The sequence below is a fragment of the Triticum aestivum genome, chromosome 5A (genome assembly GCF_018294505.1).
Source record: "Triticum aestivum cultivar Chinese Spring chromosome 5A, IWGSC CS RefSeq v2.1, whole genome shotgun sequence".
Classification (NCBI taxonomy): domain Eukaryota; kingdom Viridiplantae; phylum Streptophyta; class Magnoliopsida; order Poales; family Poaceae; genus Triticum; species Triticum aestivum.
Window position 1 is genome coordinate 643328654 of NC_057806.1, and position 11211 is coordinate 643339864.

The 11211-nt window shown below is 48.7% G+C and overlaps 1 protein-coding gene across 1 annotated transcript; it reads right to left on the reverse strand.

The window, feature by feature from the left end:
- Window positions 1-6220: 6220 nt before the first annotated feature.
- Window positions 6221-8076, reverse strand: LOC123105566 (anthocyanidin 5,3-O-glucosyltransferase). Its single transcript, XM_044527650.1, has one exon. The coding sequence runs from the start codon at window positions 7982-7984 to the stop codon at window positions 6524-6526; it is 1461 nt and encodes a 486-aa protein (XP_044383585.1). The 5' UTR covers window positions 7985-8076; the 3' UTR covers window positions 6221-6523.
- Between the last annotated feature and the right edge of the window lie 3135 nt (window positions 8077-11211).

Below are 11211 nucleotides of genomic sequence, written 5' to 3' on the forward strand. Positions count from 1 at the left end.
CAGGGGAGGGGGGGGGTGGCAAAACCTGTGGCGTTTGACATTGAGGCGGAGATCCTTGACGAGGTACCTACAAATCTCTGAGTCGCCGGCAAAGCTGAATGGCACGGTGGAGGTCTGGTTTAATCACGAAGGATATCAGATCAAGGTGGAGCTAGAACGGATGCCCAGAAGGTTGGGTGAGGGCGGTGGAGCCTCGGGGGCGGGCCCATCCGCTCCCCCGCCAGACAGCCAGCAGGGAAAGGGCGACCCTAGCAAGCAAGGGCCTTCCGCGGGCAAAGCCCCCAAGGCAGCTGCCATTGGGGCGCCCATACCTGGGACGGGGGCGTCTCAGAAGGAGGCAGCCGGTTCCGGCGCGAAGGTGGGGGGCCAAGATGTGGTGATGGGCGAGATGGCGGACGACCCCGAAGACAGCATCCAAGACACTTCTATCGACACCGAGACATGGGAAAAACTGGGTGTGATCGCGACTCAAGACACGGCTGTCAGCCTTCCCCCTCTCGCCCGCTCTCTGGATCCGTCTTTCGAGGTCCTGGGCTCCAGCCTGACAGCTCCATGTGCGCCTCTCCCTCTGGTGGCAAGGGGGTACGGGGCCATGCCGGGCTCCCCACCCCGAGGGGGGGAGGAGGGCTCGGGGCTGGAATGCGTCCTCATGGACTCGGACCCAACTCCGGCCTCTGACAGGCGCCTGTCGAGTGGCTCTGGCCGACATGCCAAGAAGACTGCGGGGAGGAAGGCGGGGAGCAAGACGGTGGTCTCGGAGGTTGCGGGGTCGGTTTCGGCGCTGGGAGGCGATTTGGGCGCGGCTCTGGGGGCGTCAGGGCCGGCAGTCAAGGCCAAGCGTACTAGGGCAACTCCGGTGTCATCTCGGGCTCCTAGCGCTCGCGCCAAGGCCAAGCTCGGAGACATGACCTCTCTGGAAAGTGCAAAGCTTCGTGCTGGTGACAAGAACATGGATACGACAGATGTGGACACCGCTGGGGAAGGAGCGCGATGCTGAGCGCATGACAGAAGCCATGGAGCATATCAAGTCAATTCAGACGAGGGCAAGACAAAACATGACGAGTTGATGATGCTTTTGGAACCTCCTGCGGTGTTTAGTAGTTTAGGTCATTGCTCTTGCTGATCCGTCATGGTGATTATGTAGCGATGAACCTTGCTTTTGCTGCCCTGAGGGGTGTGTTGCTGAACCTGTTACTGTGTAACCGTTAAACCTGGATGCCTTTCGGGCTTTATTAATTTAAAGCCGGACGCTTCTAGCGTCTTCGTTCAAAAAAGGTACCTACAAATCTCCAGCCCCTGTGCCGTATCTTGGAAGTCGGCACACACCACGCACGCAAAGGGAAAGGGGAAATCGGCAGCCAGGTCAAGCACGAACCGCATTGCCGTTCATTAAAGCTTAAAAGGGCAGGATAGTCGGGCTCACTTTTGAGGAGGCGGAGGCTGCCGTCGCGGGCTGCGCGGAGGAGCGTCTTCTGCTGCTGCTTCCCCATGGCCGGCGGCGATCGTTCGAGCGTGTGAAGCTGCCGTATGGGAGAAGACGAGGAGACCAATGGGGGCCAGGGCAAGATGACTGTGGAAGCGGATGCAGGTCGGCCCGACCATCTTTATGGCCCAGTGATGATGGGCCGGAAGCCCAGAAATGATGGTTTTCTGTGATGGTTTCACTTTTTTCATTTCTTTCTGCAAGCTTCCCTAAAAATGAAAATATTTCTACAAGCTTCGCTCAAAAAAAAAGAAATATTTCTATGAAATTGGGGTTTCTCGACGTCAAACGCCAGAAAATTCAATTTCTTTCTCTTAGACTTATTACTTCTGTAGGAAGTCAGGCTTTGATACTATCAGAGATGCTTGGTCGGTGCTCTAACTCCCTACTCGGATCTAGCGTGCAAGGAGCAGGGGATCTGAAGCAGTTGAAAGACGCACGCTTGATCGGGGTAGGATCTGAAGCAGTTGAAAGACGCACGCTTGATCGCGGTAGGATCTGAATCAGTCTTTCAGTCCTCTAAAGCAACCTAGCAAGATCATTTATATAAGAGAAAAGACGAGCAGGAACAACTGGTTTCTTATTCATGCCTTTTTTCATGAAAGAATCATTTCATTTCGTGAAAGAGCCATTTTTTCCTAGAACGGAGTTGGTCTATGTTGTTGCAAAAACACCCCTGTAAAAATTACTCAGTTGGTGGTTAGGCTGATGTGGCAGCCACATGACCTGTTTTCTCCTATAATTCGGTTTTGGCCCTATTTGATCAAATAAACGAGTTTATGAACTAAATATGTTCACTTTTCAAGTTAGTGGCCTAAAGCGTGCATTCTGTTTGAGTTAACGGACTAAAGGCGCATTTTCACTCCAGATGCTACGTACAGTTGGAGCGCATCAGTCATATTTACACATGAGTGCCACAGACGTCTACAAGAGCACAGGAGGTTTGCACGCTTGCCAGGAGTTACTGAACCCATGATTGCAGAAGCCCTTGCTGTACGGGACGGAGTAATCTTTGCAAATCTCAGAGGGTTCGAGCATGTGGTGGATTGGTGATAGAGACAGACATCCTGGAGGTGGTAAACCTCTGGAACACTCGCCTCAAGAGTCGTTCGGTTGTGGCACCAATTATCTTAGAAATTGAAGAGCTTTCAGCTAGTTTTCATTCTTTTGTAATCCAACATGTAAGTAGATCAGCTAATGGTCCAGCTCACCTATGTGCTAAACGTGCATGCAATATGGCTGTGACCGAAAGCTGGCTTACGGAGACTCCCAGCTTCCTGATCAGCAGCCTTTTAACTGACTGTTCAGAGAACGCTTTTGTTTGAATAAAGCTCTAAATTCCTCGCAAAAAAAACTGTTCAAGACTACTCAAAAATATACTCCTTCCGTCTCAAAATAAATGTCTCAACTTTGCACTAACTTTAGTGTAAAGTTGTACTGAAGTTAAGACACTTATTTTGAGACGAAGGGAGTACCAACATCGGCATCTCCAGACTCCAGGCATGGGTCAGTTGGATCTCAATCTGGAACGGCCCATGCACGCCAAACGTAAGACTAGCCACAATGGGAGTAACTTCAGCAGTAACATCGAGTCCAACTCAGCAAATTTGCTTATATGGCAATAAGTTAGTAAAGAGAGAGGTAGTTGTAGTAATTTAGCTAGTTACTGTAACATCACATGTTCCAATGCAATATGATTCTATAACCTATGAATCTTTGCATGTTACCACACTTAAGTTACTACTTACTATAAAAATAGTAATATAGTCTAGAAATATGTGTATGTTACTACTAGTGTATGTTTACTATTCATTGTGGCTAGTCTAAGAACCTTCTTGTGGAGGATTGAATGAAGATGGCGGTCCGTGCACGCTAAGTGGAAGAGGGTGACGTGCGGAAGGCACTGGCACCGGCGGCTGGGATACGTGGTTCTTGTATTCGTCGGAAGAAGTAGTGGTTGCTGGAGCTCCGCATGCAGCTTGACCACGACGGAGGGGAAGCCTGCGGCAAGGCCAGAAGTGGTGTAGCCATTGGCTCAAGCTCAAGCCATTACCAGCCGCGTGATCAGGACCTTGCTTGCTCCGAGTCCAAATGGTGCCATTTTCTGGGAGATTTCTTCTAGAGTTTTTGTTGCATGGTCCACGGTCCCCTCCATCTCCATGTGCAGTTATGGCCTGGGAAAAGTCTTCCACTCATGCACTCGTGTACGCAGTGCCGGAGCCAGAAAATATGTGTCGGGGGCCAAGTGGGAGGGGAACTTTTGGTCTATGGAACATATACATCCTATATGAGAAAATAATTTAGTAATTCAACAAAAAAATCAAAAAAATCTGAAAATATTTTTGAAATAAACTTGACCTTACATTGTACTTGTGAGAAAACTTTCACAAAAAGAAAATCCCCCTTTGACTTCTTTTCAAAAAAGACAAGATTTTGACCAAAATAGTGTGAATAGTGATCTATAATAGCAAATAAATTTTGTCTTTTTTGCTGTGAAGTCAACATTGATTTTTATTTCGTGGAAATTTATATACTAGTGCAAAAGTGAGTCAAGTTTATTCAAAAAAAAATCTGAACTATTTTGACTTTCTATTTAATTATTAAAAAAATCTTCATATAGGGTGTATATACAACCAGGAACCGAAGTGTATTTCTCGGGCCAAGTGCTACTAAAATAGGTTAAGGAGGGCAAAGTGTTGAAAATAGATATTTCGCAGCAAATTAGTACTAATTTTGCCACTGTTCATAGCAAATTACGTAAAAAATCCTGGTGTTAGGGGGGTTGGGGGGGGGGGGGCAGTGCGTGTACGTTTTAGTAGTATTCTCTCTCAGCCAGTGCGTGTACGTTTGTACGATAATGAATGACGAGCAGGACTGTTGACATACTCTCTCCGGTTATTTTTACTCTGCATATTAGATTTGTGTTAGGTCAGACTTTACAAAGTCTAACCACATTCAATATCTAAAATATCAAACATATGACGAACCCTACATCCACGTAAATTTTTACGTACAGTTATGTGCTTGTATGACATGGCAACATATGATTGGAACAAGGGGGAGGATGAGTCCCCCCCCCCCCCCCCCCCCCGGAAAATCAGGGGGGGAAAGAAAATTTAGAGGGAGGTTACGTAACTATGTTACGTAAGGTTTCGTAGGTGTATAGGATTTCTACAAACATATATACTATGAAACTACAGTTTATAATGAACCTAAAGATATTGATTTGGCATTGTGAATGTTGATACTTTTCCTATAAGTGATTTTCAACAAAATTTACATGCCGACTAAAAAGGACAGGAGGGAGTACACACTAGAGTTGTTTCCATTTGGAAAACTCTTCCTTCCAGACACACCATGCAAAACAAATTTAGAAAAGACACCCAAAGATAGCGAACCAACCTATTGTTGGATGGTTGGAGGGACAGTGGTGTTCAAGTCTTGGTGCTCGCATTGTTTCTGAATTTATTTCAGGATTTCTGGCGATGCGCTTTCAGTGGGAGGAGACGTCCCCGTCGACGCCGAGACGTCTATGATGACTTCGTAAATCTTAAGATGATATGCCGGCTCAGTCTCTCGAAGGTGCTCATAGGATAGGATGTGCATGTGTGCGTTCATAGGAGTGAGTGTATGCACGTATGTATGAGCGATTGCGTTTGTACTGTGTTAAAAAAAGACACTCAAAGATATCTTGATGTTACATCAAGAAAAACAATAAACAATACATTTAAAAGACAATTGTACGCGAAACCACCAATAAAAAATATGTTGAAAATCATATTAGCTTCTTCTTCCTCTGATAGTACTTCACCCATCATAGATTGAAAATTACACTAAATCAACAATAACGGAATGGGATATATGCAAACAACCTTACCAAGCTTTAATGAACGCAATAGCCACCCAAAGCGATCTATAAATCGCCGAAGAATCATCGGTTATAGCATCTTCTCACGCAATATAGGCTTGCAATCATCACCACCAGTATAGAGAGTTGGATAAAATGGACCATTCGACTAACATGATATATGCATAGTTCCAAAAATATATTTTGATGAAACTTCATTCATAAGTACTACATATGTATATGTCTATGTCTATGCACACCTTTTTTCAGATTTTATTATATTGAGGTGCTTTGTATTTTTTTTATGAACTTCTATAATGGATTGTGTTCTTCGAAGAAAAAACTACCTCACTTTTCTAGCGCCAATCCCTAATCATCCTCATGTTTCACCAGGCCATGAGAGCATCTATAACCGGAAACCCTAAACCCCTCTCATATGCCCGGACGGACGGCCCGGTCAGTGATCGGTTAAAAAACCCGATCTAGACAAGCATGTCAAAACGGCCTCAAATGTCCAGCCTGACCGCACCCCTCATATCTAGTTCAAATACGGGGCGGATATGACGAGGCCCAAGCGTAACCGAGCTCATTCGCCACATCGGGCCGATAGCCTGACCCCCACAAAAAGTGAACCACATCCCCTCCAACCTACCTCTTTTCACTTGCTCCTCAGCGCTGGACATCTGCTAACTCCGCCGCCACCCTTGCATCGGATTGCACCTTGTCCTCTATGCGTTCGACACATTGTGATTTAAAAAGAGCCGGGCAGCCATCAATGTTTCGTTTATGATAGTTAAATGCACATAACCACGATTAGCGGAAAACCAGAAGTTTACGATTTGTGACATTTCGCCCCGAACAGAAATTCTGACGGTGGCACCGAACCGAAATGACAACTTGAAATAGTTTATCAGTATGTTGAATCACTGCTGACGATCCACGGTTCCAAACAATTATGAATGAAAAATAGACACCAAGGACAAAACGAAATAAACTACATCATCATGTTGCACGCGATCCAATGCTAGTATGCTACTGTACTAATCGGTCCAAGATCAACGTGTAAGAAGTCTGTAAAAGTCCGTCTGCGTGTAGTATATTATTGACGTGCATGGATGCACGCACCTCGCCCACGTGAAGTTCGAAACCAAAGCCGCCGGCCCACCGCCCGGGTCAACGAACGAACTCTTCGATCAGCCGTCGTCGGCGGCGGCGCTTTTCTTCCATTGCCTGGCGAGATCCGCCAGCGCGGCCCTCGACTCCCCGCCGTCGCCCAGCGCCTCCTCCGTCAGCCGCATGGCCGCGCGCGTCCGCTGCCGGAGCTCCCTCCCGCCGTCCGACTCGATCAGCCACCGCACCTTCGCCGCCACCTCGCTGGACTCGACCATCTTCTTGTCGTACCCTTCCATGGGCACGGCCAGCCGCATCTCCTCGACGAGGAATACTCTGTTCATGCGCTGCTCCGCGTAGAGCGGCCACGCCAGCATCGGCACGCCCGCCGCGACGGCTTCCAGCACCGAGTTCCAGCCGCAGTGCGTCACGAAGCCGCCGATTGCGACGTGCGCCAGAACCTGTCGCTGCGGCGCCCAGGACGTGATCACCAGCCCCCTGTCCTTGGTCCGCTTCAGGAAGCCTTCTGGGAACAGCGCGTCTAAGTCGAGGCCGTCGTCGTCGCCGTCGGCCGGCGGCCGGCGCTCGGCGCCTGGCGGGGGCGGGCGCCGCACGACCCACAGGAACCGCTGCCCGCTCGCCTCCAGCCCCGCCGCCATCTCCTTGACCTGCTCCGCGCTGAACCGGCCCATGCTGCCGAAGCAGAGGAACACCACGCTGGCCTCGGGCTGGCCGTCGAGCCACGCGAGGCACTCGTGGCGCTTCGTCGTCCCGGTCTTCTCGTCGGGCTTTATCAGCGGCCCGATGCAGTACAGCGGCGGCGTTGGAAGCCCGGCCGGAGTGCAGAGGCCGGAGACGATGGCCTTGGCGGCGCGCGGCTCCAAGGAGAGGCAGCTGTTGACGATGACACCCCGTGAGTCGCACATCCGTTGGGACAGCTCCAAGAAGTGTTTGTTGCTCAGGCTCTCGCGATCCATGACGGCCGCGGCGAGGTGATCCGCCGGGATCGGCGGCAGTCCCGGGGAGTGTACGGGGTCGCCGCCCATGTCCCGGAAGCTGAGGGTGGTCCCCTCGTGGATGACCGGCTGGTAGAGACAAAAGGCGACGCTGGCGATGCAGGTGGTGAGGAAGAAGTAGGTGGGGACGGCGAGCTCGGCGCCGACGTCCAGCGCAGCGCTGCAGAAGAAGTCGATGAGGAGGGCGGCCGGGCGGGCGGAGCGGAGGAAGTCGCGCAGGTCCGGGTTGGAGGCGCGCGCGAGCTCGAAGACCCTGGCCTCGAAGCTGCTGCTGCAGGCAGCGGCCACGTCGGGGGCGAGCGCGGCCGGGGGCAGGCAGTGGAAGGACATCTCCAGGTTGGCGGCGGCGACGCCATCGAGGAACGACGTGTCACCCCCGCCGAGGAGGACGGTGACCTGGAGGCCCTGCGCCAGGAGCAGCTTGCCGAGCTCCACCGTGGGGACCAGGTGGCCGGCCATCCCCGGCGGCGCGTAGATGACGACGACCGGCTTCTTTGCGAGGTCGCCGTGGCCATTCTGGGCCGTCATCTTCCGGCCGGCGAGAAGACGATGGACGGAGAGGTATTAAATTATTAATGCGGGCTTGGCGTGCGCGGTGCACTGCAACCTGGCCGAGCCCAGCGCAGGGGGGGATGGGATATTTGTACATGTTGGCGGCAGGCGGCGTCCTTGGGAGGCGCGGCTGGCCGTTTGTGGAGCCACCGAGGCAGCCGTGGCAGGTGTGATGGCCGCACAGATCAGTGGACGGACGTCCATTGCCTCGTCGGCGGGAAACATAAACACAACCACAGGTCTGAGGTGGAGGATGCAGGCCAGTTGAGGTGCAGGCCAGGAGAGGTTAACTCAATGAGGTCATCATGGTTGCGCGAAGCTGGAAGCCGGCCAACACGAGGAAGAACTTGTGTTCTCGACTTTTTCGGAAGTTGAGCCAGATCTGACCCTGATTTAATAAAATTTCAGGATCTGACAATTTTTTGACAATTTTTTCTACCGTGGGGTTGATAGTGAAAAGAAAATTTACCCACGTCAGGGCAGCTAAACGCCGGAGGCCTCGGCGGTAGGCAGTTTATACCCTACCGTCATGGACTGCGGCGGTAGAAAAAGGGTATGGGTCAGATCTGACTCAACTTTCACAAAAAGATCAAAACACTAAATTTAACCGCGACACCAATGACTAGGAAAATAAATCTATGCCGCTACCTCGCGGTGATGCATCCATCGTCCGAAAAAAAAGGTGGATGGCGTGGATGACTACATGCATGCAGTACCCCCCCCCCCCATCCATTTTAGTTATCTTTGAAATCACTTTCATAAAAAAAAGATTGTTTCGCTGGTTCATAAAATTGATTGTGATTGTTTTACTAATTTAAAAAAACACATGGCTAAAAAGAAAAAGTAATTTCACTCATTTCTAAACATTGGTTTCACATATTTTAAAACATGTATTTTATCCATTTAAAAAATCACTAATTTCAAAATATTGATTTCACTCTTTTTTCGCAAAACTAATTTCACTCAATTTTAAACACTGGTTTCACTTATACTAAAACACATATTTCACTCACTTTTTTTAAAAAAATCACTTATTTTGAAACAAATTTTTTGCTTGTTTTAAAAAAAATTCACTCGTTTTTAATTAAAAAGACTCGTTTCACTTATTTTAAAACACATATTTCAGTAAATAAAAAAAGATTTTGCTCATTAAAACAGATTTTGCTAAATTGAAGAGCACAATTCACTCGGTCTTGTTCTAAGCAGTTCACAAACTGAAATAGATTGAGTGAAATAAGTTAATTGAAACGGTGAAATTTAAACACGTTTGGAATGTATCCATGATTGATCTTGTGCTAAAGGTTTCGGCATCAGGAGTTCATATATATATAATAGTCAAAGCTTAATGAAAAAGTGGTAGTTTCCGGCACAAATTTATAAAGTGGTAGTTTGTAGGCACGGTTCCACGAATTGTGATAGTTTTTTTTGTTAAATACTCCCTAATTCTGGAACGACTATGTTCAATCTGTCCCTCACTCGTCGCCATTGATTTTTTTTCTTTTCCTTTTCAAAATTTCTATGCTTATGCGTGACTTCTATCTAACAAAATGTTAGGAGCCAATAGCCGTCGAACGTGCACCGAGAGGATCGCATTTGCGAACTATTTCCATGGCAATTTAAGTTATAGGGGACGGGCGACAATTTGTTTAGACTGTACGGCAATTCCTTTCTAGAGAAGACATTTTAATATAAGGAGTGAGTGACCTGGAGGCCCTCCGCCAGGACCGTGGGAACAAAGGTGGCCCGCCATCCCCGGCGGCGCGTAGATGACAACGACCGGCTTCTTTGCGAGGTCGCCGTGGCCGTTCTGGGCCGTCATCTTCCGGGCGGCGAGAAGACGACGGACGGACGGAGAGATATTAACGCGGGCTTGGCGTGCCGCCGTGCGCTGCTACCTGCCCGAGCCAAGGGGGGAGTGGGATATTTCGTATTTGTACGGTGTACATGAGTACATGCGGGTGGCGTCCTTGGCAGCCGCGGGAGGCCGTCCATGCAAAAAAAAAAAGGCCGCGTGAGGCCGTTTGTGGAGCCACCGAGCCTGCCGTGGCAGGGGTAGTGGTCGCACAAACCAGTGGAGAGTGGACGGACGTCCATCGCCACATGTGACATGCCACAGCTAGCTCCGAGGTGGAGGATGTGGGTCTTGATGCAGTCACTATTGAGGTGGAGGCGAGGGGAGGTTAACTGAATCAAGTCGCCGCCATCAACGACGACTGCAAACCGTGCCTCACTCGTGGCCACCCATTTTGTTTTTTCAAACGCTATTCCTACGCATCACTTCTACTACTACCAAAAGGTATTGTGAGAGAAGCAACGACCAGCTGGAGAAAAAACCTGGGAATAATTGCTAGCAAATTGAGCTATTGCGTAAGATTTTTGTAAAGGGCACAAAATATTTGCGTATAGAAAAGGTAAATTAAGAAAGTGAAGGGAGTATGTACAAGAGTTCATGTCTTAAGTTTGAGACACTTATTTTGAAACAGAGGGAGTACATTATATGCCACCGCCGAAACAAATAAAAAAGACTAAGTAATAATATCATGATGTTGTCTGGCTCCATGCACCCAAAGTAATTTCTTTTCTAATCTTATTACCAACTATCAACAGTTTTTTTGGGCCACCCCCGTCCCCTCAATGGTCACTCAGGGGAGTCCAACTCAATCTCGCGCCTCATCCGACGGCGATGCCAGTCGGCGATGGCTAGGAGGAGGAGTCCGATGGTTGCTTTTGTGTAATGGTTTAGTCGATGTCTTTGTTTGGGTTGACTTTGATGATGATGCTAGACATACAAAGAGTTACGGGGGATTTATAGGCTAGTGAGTTTTGATTGGAGATCAATGGGAGGAGGGGCCCACCCCCGTGAAAATCAGGGGAAGAGATTAGTTAGAAAGAAAGAATCCTAGTCAACGTGAAATTGCGTGTAACTCTTTGTATGTTTAGCATTATTGCTTGGTGATGTGTCTTGGTGTTATGCCGTCGGAATACTGCGAGCAGCCGCCAGTGTTCGTCGTCATCATCATCATCACCATCTTCTTCTTCTTCTTCTTCTTCTTCTTCTTCTTCTTCTTCTCCATAAATAGGAAAAATAATCATGCAAAAATCAGGAAAACAAAAGAAAAAAAACAGATTAGAATGTTTACATAACGGTCTGCAAAACCGGATGGTCGAAGCTTTGTTAACCAAAAACACAACCCCTTACATGG